Source organism: Rhyacophila brunnea, unplaced genomic scaffold (assembly GCF_057557595.1).
Source record: "Rhyacophila brunnea isolate RB1 unplaced genomic scaffold, BYU_Rbru_1.0 scaffold_14, whole genome shotgun sequence".
NCBI classification, from domain to species: Eukaryota; Metazoa; Arthropoda; class Insecta; order Trichoptera; family Rhyacophilidae; genus Rhyacophila; species Rhyacophila brunnea.
The window spans coordinates 7220753-7245049 of record NW_028232796.1 but is presented as its reverse complement, the minus strand read 5'-3'; the positions used below and the strand labels follow the sequence as shown (position 1 = coordinate 7245049).

At 33.4% G+C, this 24297-nt stretch overlaps 1 protein-coding gene across 2 annotated transcripts in view; it reads left to right on the top strand.

The window, feature by feature from the left end:
* LOC147075571 (uncharacterized) overlaps positions 1–24297 on the top strand; it is a 193503-nt gene that overhangs the window by 116181 nt on the left and 53025 nt on the right. The window contains exon 2 of one of the 2 annotated variants that reach the window (XM_085941872.1): positions 693–851. The exons of the other annotated variant lie outside the window; for it this stretch is intronic. Within the exon in view, the coding sequence (XP_085797998.1) occupies positions 693–851 (159 nt within the window). The remainder of the gene's footprint in view (positions 1–692; positions 852–24297) is intronic. 2 annotated transcript variants of the gene reach the window in all.

Below are 24297 nucleotides of genomic sequence, written 5' to 3'. Positions count from 1 at the left end.
AGATGGTAATGTTTTGGTATAAATTGCAAATATTATTTCAGCTATTTTTGACGGAATAATAATTTTAATGCACATACATAGTATACAAATACACGTAGGTAGCTTAGTGACTAAAGCTAATGTGAAAGAGTCATGAACGACAAATTTCACTCGGTCCAAGATTTTACCTAGGATTTTCGAAAATTATATCTGTTTCGATAGCTTTTCAAGTTGTGAAAACAAAAATGATGTGGAAAGTAAAAATATTTTTACTTTTTACGCAAAATTTTAACCATTACAAAAAATCTGTTAGGTACGAGTATATTGTTATCGTATTTTTAACACCAATAATATGCGATAACACGTAGGTAACTCATAAAATTGCCCTGTATGAGGTGTTGAATCTACATCGGTTACTTATAAATCAAATCTACATTGATGTCCCACATAAAAAGTTCTGGTACCTACTTAGCTGTATTTTGGCATGACGTGTCTAATGGTTATCCAATCGCTGAATAACGTTTCCAGCCTGTGTATATTTCCATCATTTTGGCATATATCTCTCAATATAATATTATGGAGATCGAATGTTACGTCTATAGCAGATATAATGACAAAAAGCTACACGAATATAAGTGAGGTTTATATAATAGTTTTTTAGCTTTCTTTTTGGTTTTATTTTTATTTTTTATTTTTTTTCTTTCCTAATAAAGAGCTACGCGAAACCAACGGACACCACGGGCTATCCTCCACCAATGTGTCCCAGGAGCCCGGGGGATCGTCGAGAGCGCCGTACCTGCCACTGAAGGTCGTGACCATCAACAATGAGGAAAACGGGATAATAGAAGACGTTAACCATCAAGATGAACAAGGTCAGGGTCAGGTCATAAATTCCGCATTTCTTCGTTAATCGCTGCTTACTAAACATGCCACCAAAACATGAATAATTATTTTTAACATTCTCATTATTTAAATTATTTTAATTTGTATTGAAACTAACCAATAACAACGGAAAATCAAGAATTTTCAATTCATAAAAAATTGTTTATTTTTTGTCTTGTTTTTCGTATTTGTTAGAACTAATCCGGTGTTATATAATGATTTTTTATAGCCACATTGTTAATATTTTCCATATCTTTTGAGTTATTGATGTTGACTGCAATTTCGGACTTCAACATCGTAGTCAGAACGGTCAAAAGATAAATCAAAATCGAACGTAGATTATCGGCACTGCCGTCCCTAGACAAAATGCCGCCCTAAGCAGTGCCAAAATGCCGCCACATTTTTTTATACAGTACTTTTTATCATCCTTTCATGACTCCAATATCTAAGAAATGTGTTGTATGGATACGTTACTAACAAGATATATACCTACCACTAAATCTAATTTAAATGCCATCTCTGCTCAAATAGAAAATATTGCGAGTCTACGGTTTCAGATAGGTATCTACATTTAAAAATACACTTGACAACTTCCGAAACTCGCGAGTGACTGGCAAACATATTTGGACAAATTTTAAATTAGGTGTGCACGTGTAATTGCTGTTCACCAAGAACGTGACGTCCAAGGACGACGGAAGTAAACTAGACGTCGCGAAACCAACAAAAAGTCCTGTTAAAACTTTTATAATAGGTAGGTACTTACCTAATTAATACATTTTGTTTCCAATCAGTGAGCTGATTTTTGTATTGGAAAGATATTTCCTGTATTACTAAGTTTAATACCTAGTGATTCTCCTCGATTTGCCGCCCTTTGGGTAACTGCCGCCCCCAAGCGACGCTCAATCTGCCTACCCCCACGGGGCGTCACTAATTATCGGTTTAAATATTGTGCCCGAGTGCATAGGGGGTGTTCTCAGAAGCATGTATCGTTACTATTATGTAAGAATTAAAAGAGAGAATGATGAAAGGAGGCGCTAGATTAGTGTACTAAATTCTTTCTACGTACCTTCTTACTTAAAATATTTTTGATTATCAATTATTCAGAGTCAGAAACTTTGTATGACTGAACCCATTTTCGGAACGATTCTAAGATAGCTAATAATCAAAACTTAAAATTGCGCAGTGTTGTTGTGTTCTTTTTTTCGTCCACAGAGGAGTAGTTAGATTTTTTTTCAACCATTATTTTCTATTCATTTTACTATGTAAGCACCAATTAAATACTTCAATAATTTGAAAGTATAATGGAAAATTTAAGAACATTTAGTTCAATGTAATTAAAATGTATTTAAAACTTATTAAATGTATCACAATATCTTTTTGGTACGCTACGTTAGCTCTACGTCTCTACGGCATAAGGGTCGCAAGTGCTACGATGTTCAGCGAAAGTATAAATCGCCCATCCCTTATTTGTTTCCCTTACACACGAATTGAAGTTACCAGCGTCGTTGTATGTGTTATATGATACGAAGTCTAATAAAGCTCTGAATTTCGCACTGGTGCTTTACTTCTATTAATAGTTTGATATGTTTGTGTCTGTATTATTTATTGCGGGCTACATAACCAAACTGCCTGCCAAGATAACAGATTTTATATAGGTGAAATATATTCTGCTTATATTCCGAATAACATGCAAGGCATAGAATACATATAACAGTGGTTAACAATCTTTTAATTTTCAAGGGTGCAAGTAAGACTCATAATCATCATTGTATAACTAATTATTATAGTTTGCTTTTATCGTAGTATATTCTTGGGTTTTGGGGTCAGAATATACTACGATAAAAAAACAACCGTGAAAGCCTCAAACATTATAGTTTGCTTTTACTTTGCTGAGGTCATCTCAGGGGACGACTGCGACTATTGAAGATCCTTTACAAACCTTATGCAGTAAATCCCCTTATGAAAATTAGTAATTTTCTCCTTGAATTTTCAAATAATTTATTACATTAAACATCGCCATTATATTATCTACTAGAAACTAAACCTCGGTTACTTAATTTTAGTATTTTTTTATATCCTACGTATTATTTGATTCAATAGTTGTAGTAAATCTCTTTATGTATGGTAAAATATAGATAATAATAATAGATATAAATATAGAAAAATATATAAAATGTAGATATCTACCTTATCTCTGTTTATCCATTTTACTTTAGTATCATCACGCAAATTGGTATACATTACTTGTGGCGAATCACCCCTTGATAGGCCCTGGCTTATGGTGGAGAGGGTAAAGAAGAAATTCTTGAGACTCCTTTACTTGAGGTTGTATGGATACTATCCGTGGCTTTATCCAACTGACTTTCTCTTAGGCATGCTTACATACTGCAGTCTGCAATTTAGAAGAAATCTTTATTTAGCTACGTATTTTTTTCAACTTATACGAGGTATAAATGAGAATTCTGCCATTCTGGGCAGTGTTAACCTGTGTGTCCCTGATAACTATCTTAGAAATAGAGACCATCAGTTGTTTATTCTCCCAAGGTGCAGAACCAACCTGTCACTGGTAATGCCAATTGGCAGGGCGATAACTATGTTCAACGAAATTGCTTCGGGTGTTGATATATTCCACCTACGCGAGGATGAGTTTAGGTGGACGCTGTTTTATAAATTCTTAAAATAGGGTCTGCGTAACTCATCCGGTGTACTCCCTTGTACCTATCTAATTTATCTACTGATCTATCTCTTTTTTATGTAATACTGTTTTATATATCTTTGTTTCTAAATGTCATGTTGTGAACGTCTTAAACTTATAATTTGTAATGTCCACAATATGTTAAAAAAAAAAAAAAAATGAATTCTTCAAATTGCGTCAACATTCTGGTTTATCTTCCTTCAATCCAGGATGCCGATTACTCACGCAACCTAAACCACGCCATCCAATCATTGCTATCTGGATCTTCCAACATTCCTTCAACCAATCGGCTTCGCATCAAAAACCTTCCAGGTTGATAGACTAACCCCAAACTCGACCCATATTACTTCAGCATACAGGGGAATATCAAAATTAATTTATTCAGCATTGGTATCTTATAGTATTTACTTTTTTTATCACTTTTGTACGCGAATGTCGATTTTTCAATTTTAAAAACTTTCAAAAAACGATATGTGCAGAGTAGGGATTACAATACCGAATGAAAATGCCAATACCGGTTTTTGGTATTTTAATATAGAATACCGGTATTCGTTAAAACATTAAAAAAAACAGAAGTAGTCATTTATCAGTAAATATAGTATTAAAATATTTTTTAAATATTATTTCATAGCAAAAACCTATATACCTACATGTATTACATAAATGTTGACATGTATTTTTTTTATTTTGATCATAATATTGTAGAACTGGTGATTTTTATAATAATTTCGATTTGTTGATAATTTTAACAAAAGTCTTCAATTCAAATGCAAGTCCGGCTACAGGAAAAGCTTCTTAAATTCAACGCTTGTACAGTCATGAATAATTTATATTTGCGAGTAGAACAATAATGCAACATTTCTCACGAATGTTTTTTATTACGAAATAATATTATGATAATTCATCGCGACAATTATATAAATATATTTGATGAATTTTATTTTGTTATTATGTCACCTCTGTTAGATGCAGTCAATAATATTTGCATTTTAGCAGCACATAAACTTATAATTCATTTTCAAAAACTTTAACAAATGTCTTTTCTTTATACCGAAAATTCCGGTATTCTGGATTTTTAAAACCGGTATTTCGGTATTTATAAATACTGAAATACCGGTATTGTAATCCCTAGTGCGCCTATCCCCATCTAAACGGGGCGCATTAGGTATTACATCCAGGTTCCGAGTTATCGACCACTAGTGTAAAATAATAATAATATAATGTTTGTATAATATATTCTTGTTTGAATTCCGAACGCTTTAGTTTTAACAGGTATTTTGAATTATCATTTGAAGGTAAAAGATAAAGGATTTATTTAATCCAAAGTATTATAAATACTAACTTACTGTTAATATATTTTAGAATCGGTAGCTTAAAGCTCTATGTACTTTTACTTTGATGCGTGAATATTAGTTAACATTTTTAATAATCTATACAGAATACATTATCTGCACAACAATATAAATCTATTACGCCCATGTGAGTACGATCCGTTCGCGAACAATACTGTGGGTGGCGATCGATCACTTCAAAACTGCGGCATACAATACCGATCAACGGGTTCGTCGTGTATCGCACAATGTGTTTGATATTTTGGTCGCCGAATCGCTGAATTACGTCCGTAAATCACCACCAGTAGCAATAGCTCACGACCTGCCAAATAAGCTGTCATTAAAAATGAAAACACGTGCATCTTTCATAAACTTTTGTTTTCTAAACCCGACGAACTTTACACCGCGGTCTTTCGGCTCGTCCGTGTATTGGCCGCATAATGGAATCGACTTTTTTTTTATTAAAGCTTTATTATAGTGAAATTCTTCTTTATACATTGTTACTTGTTTTATGCACGATACAAATTAAACTGTGGAAAAGGAATTATATTAAATTAACGATGGCAACTCATTATTATCAGCATTATTGAATAGGCAGCTTGCAAAATACGCATCTGATATATGACAATAAATTTAGAATTTTTAGATTTATCATATGCCAAATTTATTTGGAAACGAACATGCTGGTAATTAACGTACAAAATTAGCATTTTTTGCACAGATATATCCGTACTTTCATCAATAATTAATGTATGAAACCGAGACTTCCGTAATTCGTCAAAAAATTATTTTTTGTTGACTGGATTAATGCATTTGACAAGTTCGAACGCATAATTTTTACTTCGCCAACTTTCCGGAATATCTGTGTATTTAGATACATGATTATGAATATCTTGTACTTACAGAAAGCAGAGAAGCATTTTTATTTTTATAGCCAATTATCAATCAACATTATCAATTAACACTTTGACTAGATCGCAACCAGATTTTATGCGCTCAGCGATCTCAATTCTATTTTTTCGTTCTTCGGGTGTTTCCGTCATTATTTTCGAAAGTCCACCTCTTTTAAAATTTTTCAATTTCGTAATAGCATCCCGGTGTACTCGATGACTTAAATGCATTTTTAAAGGATACAACCTCCATTAAATCCACTTCTTTCCAGACGTGAATTCTCCTTGCATATTTGCTGAGGAGCATATGATGCATTTGACTCAATCAGCTGTTTCCGAATGAATAAATATATCACCAATTCTTACTTTTTGCGAATGCGTTGAAGATGGCATTTTTGTTTCGATGATTTCAGAGAGCCATTCCAATTTAAATTTATCGCAGGATTTCTTCTTAATTATTGCATTTGAAATATCATATCCACTCCTTTATGACATTTTCAGGGGATAAGTTTTCTATAATAATTATTTCTATATTAATAAGTAACTTTATAATATGTTACTGTGCAAGCAATCGTATTGTTTACTTGAATTGTTTGTTGCGTACCTACAGCGAACACACCTGTAGTTATTACTAAAATCTGTCAAAGGAAACTTTCTTTTACAATATTTTTGTGTGTGGACTATGCGGGGGATGAAAACATGTGTGCGGACAAATCTTGGTAGGTGTGCCCGCGCACACGCGCACACCTTACAGGGAACATTGATCATGTGTTATTATCAATAATTACGTCTGTTTTATTTGTTTAAAGTTTGTTGCGTAAACGAAGTGCGCATTCAATATTTGAGGACAGTCGGCATGCTTTATGTCCTTTGGTTGTATGGCTTAAAACTTTGATCCATAGCAATTGTCTTTCATACTTATATCTTATTAATCTGTTCTCTGGTTGACAAATTGTGGTAAATCCGCAATATACAACATTTCATATTTTCGTTCCGTTTTGATTCTGACGATGTCATGTTAATATTATATTAATAGATTAATAGTAATAGTTAAGATATACTCTACAAATTTACATAATTATTCCTAAAATATGGAATTTAGAATTGATTTGCCTACAATGATTTAAAACCACGTATTTATTCAATTGATATAATTTGATACCAATCTAAATCATTGTAATGAATCAACTACTTTACTTAGTTTAATGATTTACGTTTTTATACTAAAACGGGCTTATAGTTAAAACTAAGGGTAAAAAAGAAACAGTGAAAAATAAAAATTCTGCGTCTAAGTAAAACAGTGAATAACAAAAAGTGAGTCATTGCTCGAATTAGGAAATCGATAATGCCAAATTAGCGATGTTAATATCAATGCAGTTTACCAACTTAACCGTGTTTAGTTTGTTAGATAAATGCGTTCAACTAATATAATGAGAATAGTGTATAAAACTCATTCTATATATATTTTTTATAAAGCGTGTTCTGGAGTCCAAAACAGAAAATATGAGAATTTTATTTTCTTTTTAAAATTTAATAAATAATAAATCTAATTTTTATAATTCTGCCACTCGTCCATATCGGCTGCATAAGAGTTATTTAACAGTATTCAACCCCAGTAGGTACGTTTCGTAATAACCCGAAATGAGGAAATTGCCTGTCAAATTATATTTAAACAATCACAAAGAATAATGCTACAATCCATCGTATGTTCGTTATCGGATAGATATATATTTCTATCACGGACCTCTGTCGATTAAAGGCCGACCAATCAATATCGTTAATAAAAAACCCTGTCACAAAAGTAAACGCCATATCAATCAATGGAGTTAGCAAAAGAAACTGAACTATAAAAAGCTAAAAATAATACTGCTTGATGTAAAAAACAATACTTGGTATCCCTCGTGCTGTTATTTATAGTCTGCTAATTTAACCCTGCTATTTTAACATAGCATTTAACACCAAAATTAATAAAACAAGTTATATGACATATTCAGGTAGTTAATTATCCCAGGAAGTTAACTGTCAGACGTGATATTTTTTAACACGGCCGCCCACGATTGCGTTCACCTCAAGCTGTCAAATGTCATCGAGTGACACAGTTAACACGTCTTAATTTATTGATTCCAAATGCATCGTGTTAGAATCACTAATTAAACTTTTTTTTGTCCACTTGGAGATTCTAATGGGGATGCATTTGAAATCAAGTAAGACGTGTTAACTGTGTTAAAAATTGTTGTAGATTTTCTTTGTTGAATTGTTCTGAGTGATATCCGTGTTATTTTGGAGCAATAAACGTATGTACTTACTGGAAACGTGTTACCATGTAAACTATTTAAAATATCCCTGCTGATCATGTTCTCTCGGATTTCCCGAAGTGTGAACTTGGTCTTCGAAAAATTTGGCCGCTGCGGACAATTAACCGCAGACAAAAACAAGCTATAATTTTAGGATTGATTACTTTGTGGTTGCTGTATTATTCAGGAATATATATTAAAAAAAAAAAAAACTACAAACTATTGGTGTAAGTCGACTGTAAACAACAATTATTCAAATATCTAAAATAGACGCTCGAATCCGTACTTTTAAACGTTATTATGGTAAAATAAAATGATCAATACCTACACAATCCTCGTTTTGCAATGTATAATCATTAAGCCGAGGTCGATAAATGCCTCCCCCGTAATCACCCTTCTGTTTTTCTCGTTAGGCACCAAGTTTTTCCGACGAACTTGATATGTTTGTCGATACGACCCTGTGGTCACTTAGTGACTACTTAGTGTACTACTGTTTGATTACATTTTTCCAGTGGTTATCCACTTGCAGAACGACATGTCCGATCCATTGCCATTTCATCAGCTTTCCGACCCTTTATCACACCCCGTACTCTTGTCTGCATTATTGAATATCTATAAAGCAAATATTAATTAAATTCTCCGAATAAAATATAATTTACAGCGAAAACGTATGTAGTTATTCTATGTTTGCATTTTGATTTTCATGAGAAGTTTATCAGCTGCTCTAAATAAAAATGATACTTAACCTGAAAACAACAATGTTTTTTTCTGTCAAGTTTTTCCGTTCCACTAAGAAAGCCTTCTCGCCTATTCCCATTATAAATATACAGTTATTAGTACTGTTAATGCGGCGACCACAGAACAGATAATAAATAGAATACCGAGAGGCTATATTCAATACGCCGAATGTTGATGCAGGGTTTTGAATGTGTGAGTGTCCTACGAAAATGAAGCACGCATTATGCACGTGCAATAGTGTGTGTAATACACCAACATTAAATGAGCGTAAATGCATAAACGAGCGCAGTATTCAGTATTCGACGTATAATGTATTCTTGACACGTGTGTAAGTTTAACCCGGATTCTTCCTTACTCGAGTCGGTTACCTGCTATCGCCTTACCCGTTAGGTATTTCAGTTCCCATTATTCCTGAGTTCCCTGGCGGTGACAATACAAATGTATATAAAATTGGGGCGTTCCGATACTTCAACATAGGGTCTCCGTATAACGTTCTTAAAAAACTAAATTTTTTGCTAACGACTTTATAGGTTTAAAACCTTTACCGATAGATTAGGTAGGTACTTACTTACTCATGGCGGGTATTCATATAAAAATGTCGTTGTTGCACAAATTATACATAAAATAGAACTTAAACATTGCATCAGTATACGTCGTCGTTTTGCTCGTGTAGCGAAGGGATGGTAGGGGCCATGGCCCCCACAAGGGGTGGGCTGACAGGGCTCTAGCCTGGTGGCCTGGAGTCAGGGGGCCCAGCGTGACGGGTCGATCAGATAAGTAAGATAAACACACATCACAAATTTGCACTAATAGTTTTAAAAAAATCGCCTGCTGCGCTAGTTTGCTTCGAGAGTGGTGGTTGTGCGATGCAATTTTTGATTATTGTGTCGATACTCGACAACTCCATAATTCAACTGGATGTAGGTATTCATAAACACAAACAATCGCTAAAATACACAGAATCTCCTTAATTTTACTTCTAAAACCATTTGGAAAACTCTACTATAGAAAATCATACTGCCTTTAACCTTAGTGATAGGTAGAGGGCCCGCCAAAACTCCTAGTCTGGGGGCGCACTTCGGAATATGGAGGCCATGGTAGGGGCTCTGATGGAGGTACATAGGCGGCTGAATGTCACTAGGGGGTGGAACCCCACTAGTAATAATATATTATGTTGAATGAGTTGTTAGTGGCCTCGTACACACAAAATCGAAGACACCGCAACTCGTCAACTTTTTCTGTATTGTTTAGTTGATATTCACAATATACAATGAAGATACGTACTCACACACACTGATTTGCGTTGGTATAATATAAATTTTCAGTAACACAGCATTCTTGTCGTTTTCCACTAGAGTAGTCGTCATTTCCATCTTATTATAATGCACACTACGATAATTTAAAATCGTTTCCGTTTATGCATCCAGAGACTGTTATCAGAGACCCATACATAGCGTTAGCGAACAAATATAATGCTCTATAATCTGACGTTTTATGTGTTTGAATAATATTTATTTAAAAGGCTTTTGCAGCAGGTGAAGGTTACATGCAACGCTCATTGCAGTCGAGCACGTCAGCGGCTTTTCAAAATATTTTCACACGATGAAAATAATGGCAGTGCGATCGCGTTCTATCGCGAAAGCTTCGTGCATTATAAAGCTCCACTTCAAGCATTTAAAAGTTGTTGACTTGTTCCGTTACTGCGCTGTTTGTCACCTTGCGGAAATATGTTATTATGTAAATTGTATAGCAATTAAAATTAAACCACAATAGCATTTTTATTATGCAAGTAGGGATTGGCAACCTTTACAAACTTATATGTCACATTGAATTTTTAATTTTACAACGCACATGACATGCTAATTATATCGAATGGCCAACTAATGAGAGCACAACAAGTCTTCCGCCAGCGCTGAAAGGATTAAGAAAAGTTATAAAAAATATTTTGTCTTTTAAATCTTCAAAATACATGCTTACTGAAAGTACAAGATATGAAACAAAAAAGGTTAGCAAAAATTAATGAAAATTGTAGTAAAATAGTAAAATTTTAAATACTATCATCATCATGATTAGCTGAGATCAATCCACTCTTGAATTAAGGCCTCCCTAGCTATCTCCACTCTTCTCAGTCCCTAGTTCTTCGATACCACGTACATCCATCGAATTTTATAAGTTCATCTATCCAGCGGGTTTTCGGTCGCCCTGTGGGCATTTATTTATTTATTTATTTATAAAAAGAGTATTACGGCATTACAGCGATTGGCCATAATACATAATACATAATAAATACAAAATTATAAATAATATCTGAATTACAAATAACAACTAATATAACAAGAAAGTAGAAAAGACAGCATGTGTTTATGTAAATATTAAAAAAACATGATAATATATACAATTATAAATTTAACCTATTTAACACGTCCACAAACATTTTATAGTTAATAAAAAATAAATCAACCTTTATGGTGCCATCAGATAAGTTAATCGCACGATACACAGCATCATGAAACATAACATCTGTCCTGCGACGAGGTATCATGAAGACCGTAGAGTTACGAGTGATATCGGTGGGAACATGAAAATTAATATTAAATTTGCCAGTATATACGGATTGTAAATGAACCCACGAAGAAGTAAAAAGAAATGCTTTAAAAGAACAATCACTCTTCGGGTGGACAGGGATTGCATTGATAGCATACCCAGAAGAAATTGAGTCGGGAAATTCATTTTATTTTCATTGTCATAAGGAAAGAACCCGTACGTTCTTAAGTAGAGAAACTAAGAAATCTATTGTGGACTCGATCCAATTTAATTGTGTGGATGGACCTTTTGGATCTAGTGTCCCTTTCGTACTACTATATGCCGGCATTTTGTCCTGCGGTTGTCCACTCGCTGAACGATATGGCCGGTCCATTGCCATGTCATCTGCTGCGCGACCTCACATCGCCCACTCTTGATATAATTATGTCAGTCATTTAGTGGTTGCAAAAAATGCACAGTTTGTCTATATGCGACGTGCCGGTCAGTTATCCAACAATTTAAAAAATATATGTTTTTGTTATGTCAATTGATTTCGGTAATGTACGAACACTTATGTTCTACTGGAAACAACTATTTTGCCTCTATTTTTTCTACATAATAATAGCGACCAAATCACTATAAGATGACCCTCCCTTATCACAGTTCAAACATATCAATCGCCAATATCTTTGACTATTTTCGAAGAGTACCTACCTCCTTACTTACCAGATTTTCTAGAGATAAATGAATTTGCTGACCCAATACCTTTAACTGTATAATTTGATTGCAAGTGTAAATCAACTAACTTTCGTTGACTACTTGCTGAGTAGAAACTAAGGTGTCTGTTGTCATCGTCATATTTTTTTTTACTGCGAAGGCTCTCTGTATCTATCGATGATTCTTTGCAATTTCTTCTTGTGCTTCGTAGATTTGAGGGCCATTGTTAGAAAGATTCTCATGGCGTTTATCATTTTATCACTCCTAGAAGATAGGGTTATTCCACGTCCCTGGAACAACTTATGCAGGTCCCCCAGGATAGAGAGTTACAGAATTACGAATAGCTCTTTCAAACATCGATATCTTTGTTGTTTTTGTAAAACAAGTTGAATTCATCGATTAAGATTTTCATTATTTAACTACATAATTATTTTTAATTGTGATCCAATAAACTTTTTTTTAATAAACTGACAATAAGCCATTACAAAATATCAAAAAACCAACTTGTTTATAGTAATGCCGATTTGAAACCACTTGTAGATTCCTTGAGGACAGTTTTCAGGTGGAAATGTGAAAAATGAAACAATTAATGGCAATTTACTTTTCGAGATGGTGGAACTCAAACGCTGTAGTTAGCACACGTCATCGTTCGCGAGTGTAGCTAGGTATTGCAATACCAGTACTTATTTCTAAACCGGTACCCCAGTATCTTTCGATACAGACATACCGCTTTTAAAAATCAGACAATACCGATATATTCGATATTTGGAGTTGAGACAATATTATGACGTATTAACTAGCATAAAAGGCTTAACAGGACTGTACATTTTTTGTCGGATACGCTATGTCTGGTTTATTTCCGTGGTTTTTCATCATCCTTGGTGACAAGCAATACAAATTGCTATAAAATATTATTATTTTAAAGATACTTCTGTTTTTTCCAATTATTTTACGAATACCGATACTCAATAGGAAATGTCGGTATTGGTATTTTCATTCGATATTGCAATCCCTAGTGTAGCAAAAGGATATGGCGGGGGCATAGGATTTGGTCGCCGTAATACATGCTTCTTACAAATAGTTTAACGTTATTAATTATTATAATAATTGAAATACCTAAAAAACAATTTAAGATTTTGAAAATGTGTGTCGCAAAACTTTTATGATTTAAATTTGTGGCGTGACTCGAAAAAAGTTTAAAAGCACTTGTCTATATCATGCAAAAAATATTCTGTTGGAGTTTTTCTTCTCAAGCTATATCTATTACAATTTTGACTAGTCGTTATTCGGTAGGTACCTACAAAAAATGTTTTATCAGAAAAAATAGCAAATGTACCAATTTATTGCCGAGCCGTAGCAAATAACGGATAACGACTAGCCATAACGACCAACGACCAATGAGTAGCAGTGCATTCCACCGTCACTGCGCAGCTGAGTTTTGAAAAGGCAAGATTTATAATTAAAAATGTGTCTTCTCTCCAAGGGTAGATTTTAATCGTCAACTACAAGATTCGCAAATTAGAATAATAAAATAATATACAAATCGGTTATTTGAAATTTAAAAACGTGTTTCGGAATCACATTATGCTAGACAGCGTCTGGCTAAAAATACGCGCAGGTATTTTTTGCTCAAAATATTTCGTTCAGGGTGACATTTTGAAATGTAAACTTCAAAATGAGTTGATGTTTTTTTTGCAATGTTCGCTCACCTGAAAATATGCGTGCCGTGTAATGTGTGACGCACTTGGGCATATATTTATAACATATGAAAATGGTTCAATACCTATAATATATTCAGAATCAGCAGGGGTCCCAATGTCAAAATATATCACCGTCCTAGAACCAGACTCTAGTATATTGTATAAAATCATAGATAATTTAATTAAAATATTTTAGCTTCACTAAATATATTGGTAGAGCTGACTTTTCTCAGTTGTATAGATTTAGTGAGGTGAAACGAATAAGTTTTGAGCCACGGCTAAATTCGTGTCCGGAAACTTGTACGTATGCAGTTCGCCGTATCACACTTTACCGTGAAATGTTGTATCGGAAATATATAGCAGTATATTAATACATTCACTACCGACCAGATAATTACTGATCAATTACCACATTTAAATGTCATGTCAACTAATGCAAATGCGCCAATCGCGTTGTCAGCACTAAATGAGTAAAGGCCGTCCAACCTCTTTGGGTCGTATAGTAACGTACATAAAATTCATGTCTAAATAAAACACAGTTCTTGCCGGTATACACTTTACAGGAATACAGCAGCAAACAAGTTTCGAAAATAACCGATATACTGGATTATTTGTTAGGTTAGGTAAGGTTACGTTTTCATTCTTCTAAGTATTTAATTAAATATAAATATCTGTGTCTAATACTAATAGGCACACTGTTGAACGGCTCTGATGGTTTTATTAAGGTCTTCAGCTCACGAGAATACTCAAAAAATGAGACTGAAACTAAAATTCCAGCCAGTATCGAGATTTTTTCTATTAGTTATACTTAATGTATTTTCTCAGAAGTGTTTTCAAAATTATGTATATTCAATAATTAGAATATTACATTCTTAAAGCTTGTGAATTATTCGTTGAATAAAAAATTAATTAAAATTTTTACTTTATTACTTCATTATATACAATTGCCATGTTGTAAACGCATTTAATTCATATTTTATAATCTGTACTGACCACAATATACTGCAAACAAATAGGTATAATATTATGATGTATTATAAATAATAATACCATTTTGGAACTCACGTGTGCGTTGTGGAGTCCTTCATTCCGGCATTTTTATGTTTGTGGAGTGAGAGACATTGTATTATAACCGGCACAAATTGATAACACAAATGTTTAATTTACAATTCCGCGCAGAATTATGTTTTATTACATTAAAGCATGAACAAGCATTGGTTTTATTATATTAGGACAAACAATGATTTTGAAACGGTTCGCCGGAAACTTTCACTTTTACACGGCACTGCCAATTTAAGGGTTGAATCCTTTTTGTCACATTTCACAGTATTCACTTGTTATTTATTTCGATCTTGCGTGGTAGGGGTTATACGATTATTTATTAACACGGGAATACTACAAGAGATATACTGATTTAAAAATCGAGACGGGTGGAGTTTACTTGTTTCTAGACGGCCCCCTCCGCAAAGAAAAAGGGAGCGCGGAAGACGTGTCTCCTGGGTTCGCGGGCGAAATCGTACTATTTAATTATTTTCAACGTGTCTACCCCCTCGTTAGGTGCAGGGAGAGAGGTAGATATTTCAACTTTTTAGAAATCTAACGGTAATATTTTGCTCGGGCCGAAGGGAAATAAATACCCTCGGGTTAGGGTAATTTCATTTGTGACCGTCGGTCTTCGAAATTCGCTCCTCGCAAGATGGTTTGCGAGATGTTTTTTTTTGTTATAAAATTATTTAGTATTTACAGAGGTTGCTTACATTTTCAGGGCTGGTCATTTTACGGGACGGTAAGCGTTGTTTTATGTAAGGTTTCTGATATGGGATTGGCGACGTCTCTTCGCGAGGGGTTGTATTTGGTATCAATAGGGACTATAAAAAACCATACTTACGATTATCTGCGATTTTTTTTCCGTTCTTATTAAATTGTTTAAATATTATCATTAAACGATTTTTTCGTTGTGTCTCATTTTTTAAATAGATTATAAACTAATAATTGATAATATTTTACTCTGGTTTACATTAGTATATTTTATTATGAACGTGTAGTATTTATTTATTTCTTTTAAAACACATGTTTTAGATTTAATATAACATGTATAAGTACTTTATTATATTGTGTAGTATATGGTATATTGTATAAACAAGACATCATACGGAAAAGTAGTTGTATAGAAAATGATATGCCATTTTTTCAAAATTACTTTTCTAGGATTCATTATTTCGTACTTCGAATTCAATTTGGCCGTGACATTTTTTTACCTTTGTAGAAAAAAACCCTTCACAAAAAACGTTCAAGCAAGATTTGTCACTTTTAACAAATATCATTTCACCCGAGAGGACTTATTTATAAAAGAAAACTGAATAATTTATGGTACTCGAGGCAGTGTTTGCTCTTATAAGAGGATTAATTTCCGAATAATATTATATAATGGTATTTTTTTTATTTCCCTTATAAATTGAGTTCACTTCGACCTTTTTCATACTTAGCGAAACACTTAATTCACTGGTGCTTGAGTGAAAAAATCGTGAATATTTATTACGCAGTGTGAAATATTAATTGACTAGGTACTATATTATTTAATACAAATTGTGGTGTATATAGTCTGTTCAGTATTATGATTAAATACTCAGCAATTTTCAATAGTTACCTAAGTACACGATATTATAAAAATAATCGCTACAAGTCGATTTTGGCAAAATTCATTAACCTTACTTAACCTAACCTAAACTAACCCAACCTAACAAATAACCCAGTATATCGGCTATTTTCAAAATGTATTTGCCGCTGGCTTCCCCATAACCGACTTGTACCAAGTAACCTTTTCATTCATAATAATTATGTTAAAATAATTAAATTATTGTAACACTGTGACACTAATTTACAATGAATTGACAAACGTGTACATAGTAGTGTAAAATACGTTTTCGGATTTGTTTAGTATTCAAATTTCTGTCGATATGCATATTATGAGTAAAAACAATCCTCAAATATAAAATCAACAAAAACCTTTTCTTTATTTTTTTATTTTAATTATTAATTAATGTAGTTACAAACGATGTATCAATTTCAAAGCTCGTTAGTTATTAACCTTTCCTGTTATGTGATGTTAACTTACGTTACACAGTTTAAGAAAAAAATATTTCACTAAATATGTATTTCATTCTCTTAATATTTTAACTATTCCTAGGATCATCACCAAAAATAGAAAATAATGATGCAGTAGTATTTTTTAAAAATCTATATTATATGCTACTGAAAGCCCATTTCCATTTTACATTTGTATTGTATACGAATCTAGTATGGTAGCGTGACGTGAAGTATTTTTGACTGAATGAATTATAATGTTATAAACTCGGTAAAACAACGGTTAATGCACGGATAGTAAATTGTTGCGACATTTAAAAAATCAGTTTAGAAAACCATTTTTTCTACTGAACGGAGCTTATAGGTCTACACATAGTTTAGGACTGTGTGTTAGGTTAGGTTCATCTTATATACATAATTTTCAAAGAACCTACGACCATTCCCTTTTTTACATGTGCATAAAAGGGGATTTTAATTGGGTAAATGATACGCATTAAAAATAGACTGATAGGTATTATTGATATATCGCATTAGTCCCATAAAATTCTTAGTATTGACGATTTTATACCTCTTGAATGTTGCATTTATTGATTATTATTTAATTAGATTTATTATTAGGGTCTTAACGAAGTATACACGTATTGATTATATTATTAGTGATAAGCGTTTTTTACAAACATTTCTTTTCTTTTTCTTTCGACCATGTCCGATCCTAAGAGGATCATAATATGGGAGGTTTGTATTAACAGATTTTGTTTTACGAGAAATGGATGTCAGCCACTTACTAAACCTATTAGCTCCATACTCTGACTCATAAACAAATTGAAAAACAAAATTTGTACTTGACAGACCCAGGATTTGAACCTGGGACCCACGATGCTATAAGCCGACGTTTAAGCCGCGCTGCTATTCATAATTTGTTGGTTATATTTTTATTGTGATCCTTGACTTAAGGCTATACCTCAGTTGAGGCATGGTCTAAAAAGATCGTGGCTAGGCGATGCGCGGATTGCGGGTGCAAATTACGCATGCCGAACGAAATATAATTTGTCATATAAATCCAACATGCGTCCATTTAATGTTCTGTTTATTGTTCTATTAGTAACAATAATAATATATTCATGGACATGTTTTCTTTTTCAAGTAAATGGGTAACGTTTTTAGTCATCTTTACACGATTTAAGGATTTTTACACCCGTCGCCAACACTAAACAAATTGGCGTATTCCCAGCTCGACGTTCGCTCTCCGAATGCCAGCGAGTCCAAAATTTCGTCGCGCCTATAGTTGAAAATTATTTTCCGTTTCACTGATGTATCGTCTTTATAGGTGGTTGATAAAGTTTTTACCTATTACTTAATTGTATTAATTTAATATACATATCAGTTAGAATTTTTATTCATTATTAGTGTGTGTACCTTTGTGGAGGCCCATATGATTCTATTAGGATCGGACATGGTCGAAAGAAAGAAGAAAGAGTGCACATAGTGCCTGAAGATGCCGAAAGTCTAAGCCCGGGTCGAAAAAAATTACTCAAATGGAATAGTAAAAAACTTAAATCCATTGGAATTTCACTTATTTGTCTATATTTACATGTGAATTCACAATCATCACATTTTTAATTACTTACGGAACTTTACTAGTCTCTTTTGAAGACTATTTTAATCATTATGTACATTGATCGTCGTTAATTAATTTCATTACTTCTATACTGAAACTGTTTGGTAACACATTCGATCGAATCGTCTGATTTTCAGTCGGCGAGGTTCGAGTATCATAATATTAAGTAAATAAACAAAAATATAAAATTTCGTCTAAAAATGCTCCATAGTCGATAGTATCGTATGTTATACAAAAATAGAGATAAAATAATTTTGGTGTTGAATTTTGCATCATTGTCAATATATTTTTTAGTTTACAATTTAGTTGGCGACCCCCTAAAAAAAATACCTTGCGATCGTTCTGAGAGTCGTGACCCATGGGTGTGAAACCCTTGCTTAGAGTTTATCAAGATCACACGAGGCAATGATTTTAGTATTAAGCTTTGAACGTCTAGTCCAAAATCACTACAGTGTATTAATTGCAATTTACACAGATTAATTTATACGATGTAATTGTATTATGATCAGTGAGTTGAATAATTAAGATATTTATAAGACAGCTTAAATCTTACGGATAGATGGCGAGCATAAGTTGACGTTACTTCTTATTTAAATTTCAAATAAAAAGTGTATGTGTAAATGTAAGTAAAGTTTGCCCTTCACTGGTCGCAATCTGCGGCTAAAGGCTGCTGCGATCTGACTATCATACTAATTATAATAACCTAACGTAACATTTAACCCGGTCGCACATAGAAACTTGTCACGATTGCAACTCATCGAATTTGTCAATGTGATTTTGTTGGCGGCTCTCGTGGTGCAGTGTTACCAGTGTCCACCTAAGAGTTCTGTGTTACATTCCCAGTGAGAACACAATATTTATGTGTTTTTCTCAAAGCCTGAGTGTTTGTGATTGTTCAAAATTACTAACAACCGTCTTGTACGAAAAAGCAAGGACATGGTTATTAGTAATTCTAAAAAAATGTGATTTTGTTTTCATTTACAAATAACGTTGGTGCGACATTTTTGGTAGAAACTGATAGTAACAAACTTTTCTCGACTTGACGCGCAGGTAGAATAGGAAAATGTCGCACCGGTGCATGTGTTGAAGCTGTTTCATTATTAATAATTACGGCTAGCCGTGTGACGTCACTGTCCCGGTATAAGTTCGACTGCGTGTGCAGAAGAGTTTTACAACATTGCGCCCTGTGTTGATTTATGACCATGTTCCAGTCAAAACAATTTTCTCTGTGTGACCGGGTTTAGCATGTCATCGGAATCGTCGTAGTATGGTTTGTGCCTTTAGAAACAATAAAAATAGTAGATAACATAATGGTTTCAGCATCGTTGATTATTTGAATTCCCTGCAAGCCATTCAGTAGTATTTATGTACAGAAGCACTCCTTCTGATTATTTACTACATCTATCTTTACTTTCCGTTGATATAATAACTGAATAAACCAAGTGAAAAATAAAAGGCCCCTCATAAACTAGTCTGCCTATACAAACTTAGTCTGCCAGAGCCAGTTAACCCTTTCGAAAGCGGATAAATACTAATGAAAGTGATAACACATTTAACTCTACCTGCATTACAATAACGCTCATATTATGTTTAAATAATTATTGTTCTATTCTGTTAATGCTGCCTACGGCGAGCCGACATTTTTTTTATAAATATACATAAAATGGCGTGTCACTAAAATGAACTCTACCTCTGTAAAACGTGTTCTTAATATTATAATTATAATCATAGAGACATTTATAGCAATCACTGTTTCCCTAAACACAAGCTCACTTTACACAACCTACGTATCGACCGCAAAGTGTAGCCTGTGTGTCACGACCCTAAGGCAACCTTTTAGCTTGTCCAGTGTTACATTATTAAAAGGGCAATTTTCAAAATCATCTCGAAAAATGATAATGACGGTTTCGTGTTACCTGAAAAAAAAAATTACGCGATTCAGGACGGGTCAATTTGGGGAATATATATTTTTAGTACTTAACCCTTTTTGGAAGGGCTTGGATTCACGGATGAATAGCATAGTAGTCTATTGAATTATATACGATAAAATATATTCTAATGGTACAATGATATACTTTGAAAATAAGAAATCGTGTTTTTCATATATAATCGAAAAACATAATATATGAAGATATTCAATCGTTACTCTTCAACATCGTTTGAAAAATTATTTCGGCCATGACAAGAGTTACTTTTTCCATAATCGGTCTATCCCACAACGTTTTGCTGTTTTTCGTTAATTATCATTAGCTGCAAGCAGTTTTTATTATATTCAAAGTATAACCAATAACTGTCACTATCTGAATTGGCAATTTTGCATCGCAGTCTGAGTATAGAATAATTAGTATTTTTAATTTTTTTTTTTATTTAACGAATAATTCACAAGATTTAAGAATGTAACATTCTAATTATTGAACATATATAATTATTGGCAAGTTCAAGGAAGCTACAACATTAAAATATCTTGAAGTGATCCATGACGTCGGTTAGTAATTAAAGTAATATCAAGTTTGATTTAAAATACAAATAGCCTATATTAGCTCAATTTAGAAACCGCTTCAGAAAGTACTATACGAGCCATTAGTTAAAATATGTCGTAATTAAGTATGGTACCTTTAGCATCGTGGTCTATGTGAGTGGGCGCAAAACCCGAGATATGCAGGTTCGATTCCTGCGAGGTGTCTTACTTTTTTCAAAAATATTCTTTCTATTAGTTATAATATATTTTCTTAGAAGTGTTTTCAAAATTATGTATGTTCAATTAGTATTTTTTAGGCTAACATGACAATCTGTACTAAACTACATAGTGGCAAACTGAATTTTTAGTTTATGGGGGTTGTCTTAAAAAAATAATCCGTTTTTTACTTTACATGGTTCAAATTAAATTTTAACTGATATACCACATTTTAGAATTTAGATTAACCAAGTAAATATATCATTCCTATGTCATCATTAATGTCACACTGAATCAATCGATTGTAGAATAAAAATCTCATCAAACTGATTCCATTTCTCTCGGTCCTCTATCTACCTAAGTCGCGTCACCATCTACTTATGTAGAGCTTAACTATCTTGATTCTTGATGAACCTACGTCGTCTACAGTCTATTTTTCGTCCGATTTCTACAGCTTCTGAACTATTGGATGACTAGATTTTTGTCCAACCATTGCTGAGATCAGGGGGGGGGGGGGGGGCAAACTGCGGCCCGCTGGGTATTTTTTTGCGGCCCGCCATCATTAATTGTACTTCTGATTACGAATAACTTTTTTATAAGTTTTTAAAAAATATTGACAATAGATTAAAATTTGTTTAGCAATAGTACGCGGTCCATTTTCAATTGATATTGATAGTGTACCGACAGAGCTACAACTTGAGATTATTGATCTGCAGTGTGACACTGATTTAAGAGAATTGCATCGTCGTGAAGAAATCTCAAAATTTTACAATGCCCTTAATTCAGACAAATTCGACCAACTTAAAGATTATGCAAGAAAAATGTTTTGGATCAACCTATATATGTGAACAAACATTTTCGATCATGAACCTCAATAAAAATTCTTTACGATCAAATATCTCCGATGCCCATTTAGAAGCAGTTTTGAGAATATCAACTACAAAATTAACACCTGAATTTAAAAAATGTTAAAAAATGTACAACAGTTTCATTCTTCTCATTAATTTTTTGTAATGTTTATTTTTCGTGATAATAAATAGTGTATATCTAAAAATAGTATTTTACTTGCGGCCCGCCGCTCATTTTGAATTCTTGAATTTGGCCCTCCATCCAAAAAGTTTGCCCCCATCCCGGCTTAGATGGACAAATCTAGTTTTCAAGCTATGTGATATTATTATATTTAAGGTTTTTAGTTAGGTAACTGTAGGTATTGTATTTACTATTGCATTACATATATGTTATTTTGGTGGAGAAAATTTGACCGAATACTGTGATATGAAATATGTATAGATACTTATAATAATTTGTCAATAATTCATACTAAAATTGGTAGAAGCTTTCGGACTGAGATTTGGGATCCTTTGTCTAGCAGGGGTCTAAAGCTTTACTGCGATGAAATAGTTGGGCCATGGCTTGCATCGTGTATGATAATGTCGTATTTATGACAGGGTAATAATTAAATATTTTTCTGAGATTGTAATACCTATTATTTTAATATTGTATTTATTGTCAGTTTCACTGTTCTACTATTTTTTTTTTAACCATTTTTACAAATTTTATCATTTTTAGCCTTTTATTTTTAAGCGTGTTTAGTAAATATTATAATTTATTTTAAATTGTTTTTTTTTCTACTCCGGTCAGAAAGGGTTAATTTCTATCGACCATTTTTTTCTTCAAAATTTATGTGCGCCCAAAACGTTGCAAATAATCCAAAACAAAAGTGGGCCGACCTCTCCCGTAAAAAGCGGTCCCGCAATTATTCTGAAACTGAAACTGGATACGAGTTTTGGGGCCAAACCTACCTCCAATCTAGGGATGCCACTTAGTTATTTAGGTAACTATTAGAGATACAAATAGTATTATCTCTTAGATAGATACATACATATCAGCAGTTTTTAAAGTGCTTAGTTTCACGGCACCGTTGGTGTAGGGCTGTAGGCAGACAGATTTTTTCACGGCGTCCCAAAAATATTAGTTGGTGGGAGGGTGACCATGTAGTTTCTCGAATTTTGGAATCAAACTATTGTTAGCCTCAAATTATATGTAGCCTCATTCATGGGCCCCACATCCCGAAGCGGGCCCCCAGGCTAGGATCTTTGGCGGGCCCCCTACCTATCTCTAATGATAAAGGTAGTGTGACGCTCTACATTAGCGTTTTCCAAACGGTGTACGCGGTAAAATTAATGTGTATATTTAGTGACTTTTTGTATATTTTAATACATCTATTTGAATTATGGAGGTGTCGAGTATCGATACACAATTAAAAATTGTATTGTACAATCACATATTTTTAAATAAAAACACTATCGAAGGAAAATAGCGCCGCAGGTGACTTTTTTTTGCTATTAAAGGAAATTTGTGATGTGTGTTTACCTATCTTATCTGGTCGATTCGCCACGCCGGGCCCCTCCTGAGCCCGGGCCCCCAGGCTAGAGCCATGTCAGATCCCCCCTTGTGGGGGCCATGGCCTCATTATCTACTTTTACACATGTTATTATTTAACTATCTTATCTAACATGGATACACTCATATTTTAAAAAATCTGAGATATATTTCATATTCACAACTTATATGTTAGCACCGCAGGCGAAAAAAATATCAACTCGACATAATTTACTCTCAAAAATTGTATTATTGGAATGGCATTCTTAATCTATGTCCACAATTTCGTACATTGAAGCTTGTTTTTATAATTGATAGAACAGAAAAAAATAATGCTTGACAAATAAATGTAAATGGTTTTATCGGCTGACTGAACAGAAAACACGAAAATAATGGAAAGTGGTTTGCCTTCTGGATGAGACTGAAACAAGGTTTAATTCTCAAGTATGGAGAAATACGGGAAATAGAAACACGTATTTAAAGAATATGTTATTTTCAATAGTCTGTATTATAATATGTCTAAATCCTCACCAACAATCCCAAATGCTTCAAAATGTATGTATATTCTTGGCACATTTAATCTAGTGCCATATCGACAGTAAAACTTTTTTTTTTCTTTCGACCATGTCCGATCTTAATACGATCATATGGGCCTCCACAGAGTGGAGGTTTGTATTAACAGATCTTGTTTTTACGAGAAATAGATGTCAGCCACTTGCTCAACCTATTAGGTCGGACTATAGCGTCGTGGGTCCCAGGTTCGACAGCAAAACTAACAATATTTAACTTT